Source organism: Pagrus pagrus, assembly GCF_965226575.1.
Source record: "Pagrus pagrus genome assembly, chromosome: 15".
Classification (NCBI taxonomy): Eukaryota; Metazoa; Chordata; class Actinopteri; order Spariformes; family Sparidae; genus Pagrus; species Pagrus pagrus.
Window position 1 is genome coordinate 19,357,026 of NC_140199.1, and position 16,595 is coordinate 19,373,620.

General features: G+C 45.4%; 1 protein-coding gene across 2 annotated transcripts in view; it reads left to right on the forward strand.

Moving 5' to 3' along the window:
* Positions 1-16,595, forward strand: part of tacc2 (transforming, acidic coiled-coil containing protein 2) — a 57,893-nt gene that overhangs the window by 32,618 nt on the left and 8,680 nt on the right. For both annotated transcript variants that reach the window (XM_084375054.1, XM_084375053.1), the window contains 10 exons: positions 9,204-9,310; positions 9,774-11,253; positions 11,444-11,479; positions 13,141-13,198; positions 13,286-13,493; positions 13,921-13,970; positions 14,096-14,205; positions 14,968-15,121; positions 15,522-15,668; positions 15,986-16,078. In XM_084375054.1, the coding sequence (XP_084231180.1) occupies positions 9,204-9,310; positions 9,774-11,253; positions 11,444-11,479; positions 13,141-13,198; positions 13,286-13,493; positions 13,921-13,970; positions 14,096-14,205; positions 14,968-15,121; positions 15,522-15,668; positions 15,986-16,078 (2,443 nt within the window). The remainder of the gene's footprint in view (positions 1-9,203; positions 9,311-9,773; positions 11,254-11,443; positions 11,480-13,140; positions 13,199-13,285; positions 13,494-13,920; positions 13,971-14,095; positions 14,206-14,967; positions 15,122-15,521; positions 15,669-15,985; positions 16,079-16,595) is intronic.

Genomic DNA, 16,595 nt, shown 5'->3' on the forward strand with positions numbered 1-16,595 from the left:
CCCTAGATACAGCTTTAAAGTGGTATGAGGGTAGCAATCAATACTTTTGCTTTAGCAGGGGTCTGTGTTTGGGAGTTGGGAGTGGGCGGCATTTTTACTTGTCCCCTTGGGCTGTGAAACATTGACCAACAGAATCATCCGGGACTGGAATCGCATCGATACTCTTTGTGATCATAGGTTAATGGACTTCATGTTTACATGCAAACACTCCCCTTTTCAACTGTGGTGTAAGGTTGGGCTTGAACACTGGGTTTTTGTGTTCTGCGACACCTGAAACCGGCATGCAGCGAGTTTCAGCGACTGCAAGCTCTGCAGCCTGGAGCTTCTATTGTATTGAGCCCTCGTTTCCACACTTTCCCATGAGCGCATAATAGATTTATTCTTCTCATATTTCCAAATGCTTCTCTTTCCCATCGCTCCTTGACAATCACTGGGAAATTTACAGAATCTATGTCTGATCTTATTTCCATCCCGAAGGACACTTGGCCTGTGTCTGTCATGCACCGATGTCTAAAAGAAAAGAGGAGCTGGAAGACTCGACGAGACAGAATATCATTAATGCTCTTCTGGTCTTTGATGCATTTCAGGGTTTGATGAGAGTGCCAGTAAATTAGATCAGCCTGCTGCCCGGGGATGGAAGCATATGTCCTTGCCTATTCAGCAAAAAGTCACATATCCAGATAAAGAGTCCATAATGGCAATGTGTTTGTCTTTAAAGGTGCAATACGTCAGAATTTTAGTTTAAAACATTCGAAAACTAAAATTATCAACTGAATATGAGGAAATAAAAGTTGTGTTGTTGTATCAAAGCGACTGTGTGTTGTGTTGAAGTGATATCTACTGAAGTTAGCATGTTAACCAGCTAGCTGTGAGCCTGAAAACTTCTTTCTTCCAGCAATCCAAAGCTTCTGTGCTAGCAGTGTAAGCACCAACAGTCCCCGGGTAGTTTGGCTAGCTTCACGGCTAACTGAGCTAGCAAGCTAACAGTAGCTACAGTCATGGATGTATAAACAGAATACAGTTAGCAGCAGTTGGCAGTTACTCTGATGAAATGCTACCCCTGTTTGATGGGAGTATGAATTCAAGGTGGACAATTTTTACGTACTGCACCTTTAACAATTTGAATCTGATGATGGGTTTGTTGTTTCCTTCTCATTAGATGCTGAAAAAAACATGTCATATAAAATAATTTAAAGGGGCAATATGTAGTTTTGGAGAATAAATTCAAACTCAGAATTTTAATATTTACAATATTAATGAGGTGATAATACAACCTCAGAAACATTTATTATTTCCATAACTGAATAAACAAGCTGTTCTCAGAGGAGAATAAGGTCCCCGGAACACCGTTTGAAGCTAGAAAGGTGGCAGGGTCCGCCAAATATAAACAAAGTAAAACAGGATGAAATTGTGTTGTCCTTTAAGGTTAGTTTGTTTACATAGTGCACCTTTAAAAGTTCAATTTCTGTCCTGTTTTTTGGTCTCTTAGTGCTTGTTTTGTTCAAGTGTGCTGGTATAGACTCACCGGTGGATTGGCTTGAATGGACGCGAATATATAAATGCGTCAGAGTTGAATAACACATACTACTTTCTCAGAGTCTATTGTTTACCTCAGCCATCACTCTGGTTGGCCACGCTGAGCGCTGGAAGCTTCCATTGTGTGAAAAGGAGGCACAAAAAAATGACATTTCCACTATGCAGCTCACTGGCTGAGAGAGGGGGATCCTGGCAGGAGAAAGGCAAAGAAAGCCGAGAGGGACGGTTACTTCGGGAGGGAGGAAGAAGAAGGGGACTGACAGGGTGAAAGAGAAAAACGCCTGTTAGTCAGTGTGGTTTTGGGGGTGTGCTATTGTTTGGCTCCCCTGCATAGTCGCGGTGGCAGATGAGAAAAAGCTGCTTGTCTTTTTAAAGGCGCAGGAGGCTGGAGTCAGGGGAGAGAGTGGAGGAGAGAGGGGGGAGGGGGGAGGAGGCAGCAAGAGCAGCAACACAGCTCAGCGATATCAGAGAGGAGGCTCCAGACACTCGTGCAAGACAGCAAGAAAGAAGGATTATATTTTTTTCACCCTGTTTGTTTTGGATTATTCCCTTCTTGACATTTTGCTCTTGGAGATTTGATTCCTCCCGGTGCTGCATCATTTAACCACCAGATGAGGAGCAGGAATATCCACAGTCTGTAGAGGTGCAGAGGCTGAGGGATGCCGTGCAGGAAGTCAGGAGACCTGAATCATCCGCTGCTCCGCTCCTGATGCGAGCAGCACTCGCTCATCCTCTGCACTGCAGCACAGAAAGCCCAGCTCCGGCACTCACCTGCCCCGACTGCCAGCCTCCTCTTGCAAGGATCAGGGCGAGAGGGGGGGAGGTGTTATTGTGGCGGAGCAGGTGGATGTGGAGGGTGGCTGGAGAGCAGGAGCAGGCGGGGGAGGCAGGGGGGGCAGAGCTAGTCGAGGATGGGAGCCAACGAGTCCATGGAGCAAGGACAGACCCCCTGTCACTCTCAGGAACACATGTGAGTTTGGGCTTATGTCTGGAAATGTTCAGAGGTGTGATCGAGGAAACTGAAAAGCAGAAGAAAATCAGGGAAATCACTTTGATTTGAAGCTGGAGAGCAGCTCCAACTGCCCCCGCTTTTGTGTTATTTATTAATTCATGGTTTTAAATTGGCCTCCTGTGCAACATTCATGTTCATTGTGGGTGCAGGGGGATCTATTTTGCAGAATCCAATCACCGGTGAGAAAAATTAAGAGGATGCTCGCCGTGATAAACATCTCTGTGAGACATTGTTTTGTTACCTCCCTGAGATTTTGAAGCATTTTCCCTTTATCCCATCCTCCCATGCACACTACTATAAAACCTTTTCATCCAATATGACCACCCAGACACGTCATCATCGTTGTTGTTGTTTGCCTTCGTGATGTAAATAAGGATGAGAGAACCGCTGCACGTGCACGGGCACATGTGCTCCGGTGTGCCTCCTCAGCTACAGTACAGTACGTTTGGGTCAAACATAACAGTGCTTCTTTCAGGAGAGCCTGTTGGGAACCAGAATTGGGCAATGAGTGCAGTAGGTGCCGCTGGGAGGCTGGTGGGGTGATGTTTTTGTTCCGTGTGAAGGAGGACGCGACTGGCGCGCTGGGAGCAGGAGCTGGTGACGGCGTGGAAATAGAACACGCTGTTGTGGGGGTGGAGGAGGATAAGTCAGGAGTTGGAGACGGAGCGAGAGTGCTCCACTTTGATGTGTTTTATTTATATCGCAGACACACTACTGCACAGGGGAACAGGGACCAGGGGAGAGGAGAGGGATGGGGGGAATGATGTGAACGCATGTGTGACGTCTGTGATGTAGAAAATGAATGATTTATAGCACAGTGCAGTCTTTGCTCAGACCTCAGAGGATTTAGGTACACGCTGTTATTGCAGGAAGGTTGAGGTAGACTTACCTACAGGTGTGCCTCCATCCCAACCATTACTAATATGTAAGGCTTTTACTGAGTTCACTCCCCGTCCAAAGCGCTTACACGTCAAAGCGCTGCGGGGCTGTAATCTGGAAGTGTTAAGTGTTATTTTATGTTCCAAATCATGTTCATGCTTTTCTCATGTTATCATGAAATCTAAAATGAGAGTCCAGGCTGTGTTGTTGTTGTCTGTATTCATGGGGGGATGGGATACTCTGCCCCTCTCTCCTGTGCCTCCTCCTGCAATAATCTGAATGAACCTAGCGTCTGATCTCATCATCAAAATGGAGAGATGTTTTAACCCCCTCCTCGCTGACTCACAGACCGGACCTGGCCTGTTGTCGTTTAGTGTGCCATCTGCTTGCACTCAAAGTCTCAGATTAGGCTGGATGAGATGGAGATTATCTCGGTCTGACACTCTTTTTCTTTCTCAGGGGCTTCTTTGTTTTTGAGTTGATTTCTTGGACAAAGGGACACCAGACTTCAGATGGGAGGGGGGGTGTTTTTGCTGATTGGAGAGAGAGAGACAGAATCCGCTCTTTTCTCTCCGCTCTGGTTATATGACCTGCAGAAGGTGCAGAGTGATTCTCCATGAGACTTCATTTCCTGAGTTTGAGGAATCATTTGCAGAGGACAGAGCCCACTTAAAGCTTCCCCCTGCTCGCCACAGACACTGGAGAGGCACTTGTAAAATGAAAATAGGTTGTTGTGGCGGTTCACAGGGTGTACAGTGCGAATGATGTAATTCCATGTATATCCAGATGCTCATTCATCAGGGGAATGAAAGGCCTGGAGCTCCCTCTGTTGGCCTCTTCATTTCAACCTTAAAGGAGAGATACAGTATAATGAAGGAGAGACTTAAAGTATAACTCCATTTTATTACCTTCGCCAAGGGGGTTATACTTTCATCCGTGTCTTTTTTTGCTGGTTGTTGGTTTGTCAGCAGGATTACACAAAAACTATTGGACAGATTTCCATGAAACTTGGATGTAGAATTGGTCTCAGCCCAGAATAGACCCCATTAACTTTTGGTGTGGAGCCGGATAGATTGTCTGAGATTGCCCTTTTTTTTAAAAAAAAATCAGGCAAATTGAAGTGGCTTGTATGCTATGCTATGAATGAGTTAAAAAGTGAACTGTTGGGCTTTGGCGGAGGTATGCGCTCTACAAGTTATTATATAATTTTTGTCTTACAATCACAATATAGAATAAATCAGACATTTACTGTTATTATCATACAGTCAAAGTACATGCCTTAAAACATTTACTCCCTAATGATATATTCACAATGATAATTTAACTAAACCAGATTAATCATCAGGGCAGCAACTTGTGATAATTTTCATTATCTATTAATGTGACGATTTTGTCACGATGAATCTATTTGTGAGGAGCAAATTTTCACAATTTCTTGATATTTTATAGGCTAAATGATCTGTAAATTCTCTATAAAATGTCAAACAATTGTGAAAAATGTTCATCACAATTTCTTAGAGCCCAAAGTGACGACTCAAAATTGCTTCTTTTGTCCAATCAACAGTCCAAAACCCAAAGACTCTTCATTCACTGTCATAAATGACAGAGAAAAGCAGCAAATCCTCATTTAAGAAGCTGGAACCAGACAAACAGTTGTTTGACATTTTTCTGGAAATTGACCAATTAATCGGGTATCAAAATAGAAAATAGCTGGCAACTAATCAGTGAATCAACCAATCGTTGCAGCATTAATCATGGTTTCGCCACTGACATTTGGTAATGCAATGAATGTGATTTAGGTTAGCAGTGCATTGAGCTAACACAAAGCCCACCTTACGCTCAGGATGCCCGACTAAGCTTTCCCTTTGCTGCCTGACAGACAGGCTGTAGATTCGTCACTTCCCCAAATGTAGATCGCAACCAACCTGATATTGACAGCTGAGAGGGAAGGGATGATGAATTGTATTGACATGGAGCAGGAGGTGAGGAGGGAGGAGCAGGGCTGGAGACAGATAGATGACATGTGGTGCCCCGACAGAGAGGCTTTAGAGGTGTCTGACAGGTGAAAGACGATGGAGGGAGTATGAGGCAGCAAAATCCATCGGGGCTAATCACACAGCTGCTTGGAGGCGCGCAGCCAGAACTGCCTCCATTCATCCGTCCCCTCCATCTTCTATTCCCACTGGCTTTTATCTAATCACAGTTATCTCCTCATCACTTACCACATTTAACGGTGGCATCAAATTAAGCATAGAATAGGCTTCATTTGGATATCTTAAAATTTCTCCTTTTTTTGCATGATTATGTATTTGTAGGACAGACAGGTGGTGTTAGATTTACGTGTCGGTGTAGCCCAGTTTCGACCTCTTCCCCCGGGGCTGGCGACGACTCTCCCTCCAGCACTGTGAAAGCTGTTTAGATAGGCTGAGTTGGATTTGGCTGGAAGCAGAGAGAGACACGTCTGGCTGTCTGAAATGCAGCGTCTGCCCGCCCCACGCTGCAGAGTTCCTGTCTCCGGGCAGTCCTTTCAGCCTTCGAGAGGCTGCTATTAACTGCTGCTCTCTTTGTTTCTCTTCGCCCACTATACCCTGACTGCTCACCCACACGCTGCTCTGCCTCTTCTTATGTCTTGTCTGCAGCTAGGTAACATAAGAGCATAGATTTATATTCACCTTATTGATTTGTTTAATTACAGCCCTCCTTTCAGTAAAGGATGTTATCTCTATTAGATTCCATTATTTTGTCTTAAAATCAACATTAACTGGAATAATAGTGTATAGAGAAAAAAAAATTACCCTGTTTTTCCTTTCCCCATGTCAACCAATTCATGGGCTGTGAGCAGATGATGCTGATGCAGCAGCGGCGGCTCGCCTCATAAATCTGCAATGTGCCCTCACTCGTCTTCTGCATCATATAAAACACCTCAGCGGAGCCTCAGTTGTGTATCTGTGTCAGACTGCGTGCATCCAGCCACTTCCGCCTGCGTGTTGGACTGTGTGCATCCAGCTACTTCCGCCAACGTGGAACATATGGCGCGTTCAACCTCCAGTTGCCATAGCAACACAGTGTTTGCCATCACATGAAAAATGTCCTCTGCAAGACATAATCGGCACGCTGAAATGAGCCCTGATTGCCTTTTTGTTTCACTGTTTTCAGTTTTATTTCCATCTATTCGCAAAGAATCAGCTTTTATGTGATTATTCTGATTCCACACATAAAAAGGCTGCAGGAAGCTAACACTTTTGCAGGTCTCTTGGTGTGGTATAGCCATATTTCTGTCTGTATGTGGGTCCCATCCTTGGAGCTGCCTGTGCCACTGCCTGTCTGACCACCTGATACTATGATCCAGGTTCCTGGTGACTGATCCAGATGGATCTCCAGGCAGACCCGTCTTATCCTGCTGGGACACATTGAGCTCTCACAGAGATTACAGCTCTGGCTCACTTCTCTGCCATGTGCTGTCTCACACCACCCTGAACATAATGGAGGTGTTTTTGAGGCTTTTTATCTGAGGAAGTACCAGAAATGTAATAAATATATATCACTTTTTTTGTGCTTTAACATACTGTGTAGTGCTTTTATGTACTTTGATGAATTCGTCAGTGGAGCACATTAAAATTAGGGTTGAACGATATGCAGAATACAACCTAATATTTTGATTATTTGGACAGACTTTGTTTTGAGTCAAAGATTTAGTGGGAATGGTCATTTTTGCCTTTCAGGCTGAATTTCAGTGTAAGTAGAATATGTTAGTCCTGCCATATTGGTGGCTTAGAGGAGTCTCCATCACTGCTGTGATATGACCCCAGGGATAGTGAACATATTGGCTGTGACAGCAAAATACATTTATTACCAGCCTATATAAACACTAAAGTCTCAGCTCTGAATTTGTGTTGCATGGGTGATCTTGATGGGTAGATGATGTCTCAGGACCACCATGTCTTTCATACTGCAGGCTTTTATGTGATCCATGTTTAAGCAGGTCTGTGATAAAGAACCCCCACAGGATGCCATGAGGTGAATCCCTATAGATTGGCTAGATCAATATAGTGTACTTGGAGGTGTCATTTAACTGTGGGGGCATCCTCATCTCTTCTACCGTCTATGGTCTTGCCTTTGTGTGTGTTGAAGAGGAATGGGGGTCAATAAAAACAGCAAATTTTGCTTCGGGCACTGCATTTTTCATTACCATTTTATGGGTTTATCCCTTTTTGTCATTGTGACTGTTTATAATGTTCAAGAATGTGTTGAAGAAGCCATCTCATGTGCCTGCACACAGTAATATATCTTTTCAGATATCAGTAGTTCTAGTTTCAGTGTGTCTTTGAATATGACAGAGTTTGTAGAGCAAAATCTGTGTGTGTCTTTGTATTGACCAGAAAGTCAATTTTCCTTGTTATTAAGGCAGAAAAGACACCATGCCAGAGATAAGAGGATAGGGAATATATTTCAGATGCTGTGGTGGTGTAAATAAGCAGCAGGCTTTATCAAAACAGTTTCGGCTGGTGGGTAATAGCCTGCCTTTTCTTCTGTGTGGATACAGCAAAATGGTTCAAGAGCAAGAGATAGAGAGAGAGAGAGGTAGAGGGAGGGAGGAAAGCAGAGGGATGAAGGCTGGGAGAGAGAGAGAGAGTGCTAGAATATACAGTATGCAGGAGGTGGGCTCCTGCAGCCAGTCTCAGTTAGATTGGGAGGCATCAGTTCCTATTGGGGAGGACTGGAGACGGACTGATATGGCTACACATGACAAAGAGAAGCAACCTGAAAGGACTGAGATTGTAGATTAGACACAAAGAGAGCTGGATTTCACAATATATAGAAAAAGAGAGAAGGCAAAGGATTTGGTGGTCTTATCATCTGAGGACGAGGCGGTGGGTGTCTACCTGTGTGTCGGGCAGTAGCATCGTGGTGCGGAGAGGTGCAGCCTGCCGACAGCCATGGCAGTGAGTGCGTGGCAGGCTCTGTCTCCACTGCAGTGGGCTCGCTGGGGCTGGGACACACTGCTGGGAGGGGCAGGAGATGGAGACAGCCCGGACTCAGATACGGCTCTTGGGCTCCTGAAGCGTCTCTCCTGGAGCTCACGTCATGACAACATGATCGGGGCTGGCGGGGGGCCGGTCAGACAGAGGTGAGACAGGACGGGGAGGCTGCACGGGGCCACATATGGTCCGATGATACATTGATCAATGGAGCATGGAGGCAGGCTATGGAAGACCAATCAATATTGCTTATGCTTTGAATGATAAGATTTTGATTTTAATTACAAACCTTAAGTCAAGCAGACTCTTTCTGTTTTTGGCTCGGCATTCGCCTCATTCCTTAGATATCTCATAGCTGTGGTATCTATAGATCTTGAGGTGGTCTTGTGTGCTTTGAGGGTAATTCCGTGTCTCGGATGTGTCATTATCTGTCACCTCACTGCAGATTCAGTGTTTTCATTTGTATCCATACAGGCTTACAAGAAATGAAAACAGAAACACACACTTGCCTGGGGCTTTGTAAAAATACATACACACCACGGGAAGTGGCACTAACTGCCTTTAGTAAACCTATAGGATAACATTTTAATCATATATTGCGCTAAAGAATGATATCTCATCTGCTTACACGGGAAATAAATGTTTGCTTTGTGATATGAAGGACAGATATTTAGCTCGCCCTCACATGACGTCAATGATCCTGATACAGTTGGCAGAGTCATTACAGTTCAAGTGATTACAGTCAGAGCCTTCTTCACAGCAGCCTTGACTTAATGTGTCCTTATCTTTTGTTCTAGGAGCTCAGACTCTGATGGAGCGTTTGAAACCCCTGAATCCACGACTCCAGTGAAGGCTGTCTCTCCTATAGAGCCCCAAACTCAGCAACTACCATCCAGTGACAAAGGTAATGTTATTGTTTATATTAAAGGAATCATTCCAGCTCCTACACAATATAATGCTCTGTTACACTATCATAAAAAAGCAGGTGAAAGAAAGTCTTGTTGCACCATCTAGTGGAATAAAGCGATACTTCCCATCTGGCTTTGTTTGCTGAGACAAGCATCTCCGCTGCACTAACTAAGGCTTTTGGGATATCTAGGAAAAGCTGACCAATCAGTTCAGTCTTTCTCCCGGTGTGGTTATTTTTCACGGCTTTCTATCCAACTGAGGGAGACTGATATTCAATTATTTATAGCACATTCGTCTCTATAATTGAATGTGTCACCAGCCAGCTGCCTCTTTTGTCTCCATGCTGGCTTCCTTGATCAGACCTGCATCTCACCCCCGAAATATGTAATACTAACAATTTAATTTAATTTTGATTTCACCTTTTTAGCAGCTGAATAAAACCTCTCTCCATTTTGCAGAAGCAGACACATCAGTCCATGATCCTGCCTCTGACTTGACTTCAGACGATCGACCATGCCGCTCACCGTCCATTGTTTTTGATGAGGACAAGCCCATTGCAGCCAGTGGCACCTACAACATCGAGGTTCTTCCTCCAGATTTAACCGGTCACACTCTTACTCGCTCACTCAGCCTCCAGGGAGGAGAGCTTGACAGTGCTGGTCTGTTGGACGGATCAACAGTCGGAGGAGGCTTCCGTCCACATTCTGAATCCTTCAGCGTTGGCACTGAGAGTGCACCAGGGACCCTCCACAGGCCCAAGAAAGTCCGTACTGGCTCTTTGAAGAAGAAGCCACTTCTCAGACAGAACTCCAACCCAGAGAGTCCAAGGCCAACCTCATCCAGCAGCACCCCGGAGAGCAAGAAGCGGGCAAAGCCTCGAACTGCCAAGGAGACTCAGGAGCAAGCAGAGGGAGGATCCACAACCCCGAGCCCTGGAGGAACCCTCCGAAGGACCAGGAAGAGCCGTGTGGAGACTCCACCTCCTCTGCCGGAGGAGACCAATCATACCAGCCAAGAGGAGAGCCTTGCCACCCCGAGCCTACCCTTGTGCCAGGAGGAGAGCCTTGTCATCCCGGCCCTACCCTTGTGCCAGGAGGAGAGCCTTGTCACCCCGGCCCTACCCTTGTGCCAGGAGGAGAAGCCTCTCCCTGGTAGTCCAACGGTGAAAGACGAGTCTCCCATCCCTCCTAGTGGCTCCTACAAATGGGATCCAGATAATTTTGACGACATTGACCCTTTCAATACTGGAGGTAGTAAAATTGCCAATTCCCCTGTTTTGGGTCGTAAAGGTCCAGTGTGTGCTGCAATTGCAACACCTCCAGAGGAACCCTGTTTTTCTGCTGTGGAGCCGTGTCCTCCGGCTCCGCTAGAACAGCCAATCACCAACCCTGAAGAGCAACCCATCCTCCCCAAACGTCAGCCAGTAAGGCTGGAGTTTGACTACTCAGAGGAGAGCAGTGAGGCGCCACACCAGGCCTCTCCCCCACCCAAGAAAGTGGGCAAGAAGCCCGGTGGCAAGATGCCTCTGAGGAAACCAAAGCTGGGGCTGAAGAAGGCCCCTCCAGCACAGCTGGACAACGATCCTCCAGCAACCCACAATGGAAATGAGGAGGAAATCCCTGTTCCTAAAGTATCTTACAACTTTGAACCTAACACGTGGGACGATCCAAACTTCAATCCATTTTCTTCAAAGACAGGTATTCCCAACTCCCCCAAACTGTCCAGGCCATCTTATGGCTTTGACCCCAATAACTTTGATGACGCCATAGACCCTTTCCAGTCCTCCAATAAGATGGCCAACTCCCCTCCTAAGGCCTCTGCCTCCTTTGAACTGTCATCCACTGACTGTGAAAATGAAAATGACAATGACAACATCGGGGAACTGGCGGACCAAAATCAAAATAAACCTGCCAAGAAGAAGAAAACTCCTATCAAATCGTAAGTTCAGTGTTATTACTGTTACTACAGGACCATACATTTATGTTTTCATGTGTAGGAATGTCTGTGTCTCTGTTGGTGAGGGTTTTTTAGGTTAGTCTGTGTTTGTCTGTGGTCTTCTTGTGTATTATGCCGGTGTCCTCTGTCTGTCTCTCTGTCACCTGTGTCTGTGTATTCCCATATGTCACAGGAAGTCCAGGGGTGTGTCTTCTCTATGTTGTCTGTTGTAAGTACAGGGACAGCGCAACCACTATCCACCCATTTTGACCCTTAATTCCACGTGGCTCCTTTTTAAAAGCAGCACGTTGCCCTGTGGTCCCTCTTCCTATTAACAGAAACATCACAATCCCCCTTATCACTCATATCAAACTATACATTAACTTTTTTAATCCTGCCCATTTTAACTGGAGGGCACATGTTTTCAGTTTTGTTTTAAATTTTGTATTATGTACACTCCAGTCCCGTGTATGAAAGTGACATTTTTATTGTACTATTATTCCAGTCATCTTGGTATATTATTTCAAGTATTGCCAAAAAGTATAAATTTTACCAAGAGCCAAGAGTTAGAGGCTGTAAATTCTACTTATGGACCCATCTAGTGCAATACAGCATAGCACACAAAGGTGCCACGTTACCTCATGGTTGGGCTTGAAACCCTCTACCAACCGAGGTCAGCGCTACAGTGCACAACGAGGTGCTGTTGAATGACTTTACACATGGAGATGATTTATTGAGTTTGTTATGTTGATGCTTTTTAAAACACATTTTAAAACAGATTCTGATAGTTTTCTATCTAAACTTTGTCCAAAACAAAATGATTATTGCGATTATTTGAGCAAATTCTGCTATAGGGAAAAAGGTTCCATTACCGTTTGCACCTGAAGATGACATTTCAGATACTAGATGTGTGTTTATTGACACACTGTGGCCGGTCTGCAAGTGTGTAACAAAGGAGGTGCTTGTGCTCCCTCTTGTGTTCATTGTTGGCTATTGTCGAATAAGCTAAAGCCAGAAATATAATTCAATAAGCAGTAAATATTGTATAGTACATTATCTAAATTGTTGCAATTTTTGAGAAGGGTTAGGTAAGGGTTGGCCTAAAAAAATCTTCTCCACGTGTAACATGTTTCTTGGTACAATTCCAACAGATGTCACATCTTCATGATCTCATTAGTGTTTTCAGTGAAAATGAAAATTGTAAAGCAAAAATGATCATTATAACCTGATTCTACCAAGGCCTCTAATAACCTGGCGGAATCATGTTATTTCCAGGTGCCAGTAAAAGAAAAGGAAAAAACAATGGAAAACATATTTTTTTAGACAAAACCATGGTCACATGAATTTATCTAATTTAACGACTATTGGAGTAGTGAAACTCATGACCCATCCCTACTGAGAACCCATCGTCTATGGGATATATAAAATCAAAAGTATCAAGAGTAAAACCCTTCCACTTACAGTTAATCTACAGTCCTAACTAACCTACTACATTACCAAATACACTCATGTCAAGAATACAGTCTGTGTTGTTTCATTATTTGTGTGAAATGTGAACTACTCATAACATACATCCATTCATTGAACACTACTCTTCACTGTGCAGTTACTAACTATACTATAGATTGAACCCTCTTAATAAACATTTCAGTGTTTCATTTCAGCCACACATAGGCCACAGTAAGTAGTTCTGTTACACATATGCTAATGCTGCTCTATGCAAACAATGTTGTCAGGTTATGCAAAAGCAGATGTAGCCAGTTTCACATTTTAGCCTTTTTTAGCCACTTGCTGTTAGACGGTGTGTGTTTGATCTAATAAAGAGTTTCACACTGAAGGCGTCGAGTGACTCTAGATCCGGATGAGTCACTGTTTATGTTTTTTTCTCAGTAATACTTTCAGAGTGAAGAGGTCGCCAAAGAAATCCCCGATATCTGATTCATCCCAGGTGTGTACATAATTCTCCATATCTGCACATCTCTCTGACATTTGTCTGCCTGGATTTCTGTCACTGTTAACCTCCGTTGTGTTGCAGGATCCTACGCCCGCAGATGAACCTTCCTCCTTCCACCAACAGGACGACCACGCCACAGACGAGGAGAAGCTGGCCTCCTCCACCAGTCAAAAGTGGGCAGCCCTGCACGACATGGAGGCCGACTTGAACTCTGACCAACAAGACTTCCCTCAGCCGTCTGACCTTACGTCCTTTGTTAACGAGAACAGTCTTCCTCATCAGGCTCCAGGTGAGGCTTAGCTGTCTGACTCTCTCAGATCCCTCTTTATACCTCTGGCCACCTGTGTCTGAATAAAAGCGAACAGAGATCAAAGCAAACCGCAGACAGACGGTGCTCAATGGAAATTCAAAGCTTATGTTTGGATAATGTACAATGATCAGCAACTTTACTCTTCATTTATCTGGCGATGTTATTGATTTTTGTTGCGGCTGTCAAATAAAACAGCTGGCCCAGTTCTCGACTGCCCTCTGACCTCCAGAAGTACCACCTCTCCCCAGAGGCTGTGTGGCTCAACTCATCTGGGTCAGACATGAAATGACAAACACACAGCCCTGCCTCAGCTTCTGATCACATCAGGCCAGAGCTCGACACTAGCTGAAATGTCTCTCCATTTGTTCCTCTGCATCTAACATTTTGTTTTGTCTTTCCGTCTCAGTGCAAGACTATGAAATTGAGTACATGGAGAAGATTGGCTCCGCTTCGCCTGTGAGTATTGGATGTTATTCCAAGAATGTTTGCTGCTTTCTTTATTTAAACTGGTTTGTTTGTAGAATTAAGGTTAGAATTCAGACTTACACAGATTGATATTTATTCTCCTGTGTGTCTTGTAGCCACTGTCTGTGAAGAAGCCATCATTGTACCTGAAGTTGGACTCAGTATCTGACAGCCTCACCAAGAATTCGTGTGCACATGGATCTGAACCCAGCTCCCCCTGCACAGGGTACGACACACTCTACTACTATACTGCTCTAAGTTTTTATATAGGGTATTTGTGTAGTTACCTTGGAGTAATTTCTGCGTTGTTTTACTGCTGTTTACGTTGTCTCGCAGTGCAATTTACAGTGCTTTACTGGTATATTTAGCTTGCTAAATGTAAACCATAATGCAGATTAAATGCTCAAGCAACATTTTACACTAAAAAGCTCCTCCTATTATGTCTTGTGCACACATAAAAATTCTCTGATGCGTGTGTGACATAATTATTACCCAATTAGAGTCATTAAAATGGCACCCAGCCTTTCTGCCTCATTAAGAACTCCAGAAATATGCAATTTGGGTCGGGTGATGTCTGCCGAATTGGCATACGATAATGAAGCATGTGTTCCCTCAGTGTTTCCGTAAGGCAGCAGTTGCTCATTAGCTCACCACTGTAGTCACCGCTGTGTCCCACCGTCGCTTTGATGGCAGCCTCCAACTGTTACACCCAGCCGAGAGAAATGTCTCCTGTTACCACTGCATTTCACCTGCATGCTGGATTTAAAAGCATCCTCGTCTCCACACCACATGTCTGTAACCTAACTGTGTTCAGCCTCAGGAGCTTGAAACAAAGTTTGCCAGCTAGCTATGCTGAGAAAGCTAAGCTAAGAAAACTGTGAAAAACAACGACACGATTGAAAGAACCTTCATCGGACTTAAGCACCCATCGTTGTATACAGTACATTACATGCCATGTCCCTCCCTCTTTTTCTGTCACTCTGTGCAGGAGTTTCGAGGAGATGGAGGCCCAGATAACAGCAGGTATGAAGACGCCTGTGCTGAGCTCCCGGCCCGGTCTCGAGGGCTCTGCTGGGGACAAGGGCAGGAAGAGAGAGAGCGAGGCACTCAGCCGAACACAGAGCACAGAGAGAGATGAGCAGGTGGGCCAAATGCCTTTGTTACAGTTCCAGGGAGCAGCTCCCACATATGTTGTCATTTCTGTGTGTCATCACCATTTTGTAAGCAGAATCTGTCAGATTTGATTTTATCACATTTACATCATGTCATTGTTTAGTCACAAGGGGGGGGGGAGCGCCACACTGCACATGCTTTACCGTAAGCCGTGACTTGGCCGTCCAACATGAGCACCATTAGTCATAGTGGTTCTCATTAAAGCCTCGTCACTGATAACACATAGCCAGTCTGCCACACTAGGTTCCCAGCTTGAACTCAGTGACTCAGCTCCCACTGCTGCCACTCAAACACTCAGCGCTTGCTTTGCCATGCTGACTCCCTGCCCTCCTCCCTGCCCTCTGCCTACTCCTCCCGGTGCCCCTGTAGCCCCCTAACCAGGGCCCAGTGGAGTCCCCTTCTCCAGTCCCGGCCATGCCCCTGTTAGACAGGCTGTCTGAGTGTGACGACCCCCTGCAGTACCTGGAGCCCGACCTGGCTGAGACCAACCCCACCGCATTCGCCCAAAAACTACAGGTGTGTTGACAGACCACACGTGACCCCTCTTGATAAACCTTACAGGCCTCCCTGATATGTGTTTGTGTGTTTTCGTATGAATGTTATTTCCATCGTGTCCTTACTCCACCCTGCCTTTTCATTTTCCCATGTTTTTCCTTGTCACACCTCAGTTGCAGTTTCTTAGCTTACTGTCTGAGATAGATTGATGGAGTGTGAGATGCAGCAAGTGTGTGCGCTCAACTCAAGTTTCTGTGTTTTCCCTTTGCTCTCTCATCCTTGGGCCGCAACCCCCTACCCCCACACCCCAAAATCCCCCCCTCATGTGTGCGGCCCAGGAGGAGCTGGTGCTTGCTGCCCTGAGGATAGAGGCTCTGCAGGTAGCCAAAAACATCTCTCAGTGCCCCTCCCTCTCCACTGTAACCCCCCAGGTACTGCGTTGAGTTCTGCACCTGCTGTATGCGAGTGTGTGTGAACGTGTGTGTGTGTGAAGACAGACGCTTGAATGATTGGCTATAGAAAGGCAGGTGTGCATGAGTGTGTCCCAGCCTGCCTATCCCTCCCCCTAAACACACCATTCTGAGTGTGACTGTGAACTCATGGCCGTATCAACATGGTGGCTGCACCTCTACATCCTCAGTCCTCCTCAGTCCCCACATGTGAAATCTCTAACATGGCTTAATGTGCCCGCCCCCGACTAGCAGCAGCGAGCTCTTCCAGGTTGACTCCTCAGGAACAGAGTGCTGTGCCTTCCTTAGCCCCCTGCCTTTATTGTGCATGTTGGGCAACATGCATGTTGCCTGTTCGTGAGGGGCTTACATGAGCATGGATGTGACTGGGAATGTCTCACACTAGAATCAATATCAGCAGCTGAGGAGTTATTTGGATGTAACTCTCTCCAGATGTGTTTGTTGATGCTTTACTGTCATCTTCCTGAATCCCAGTCAC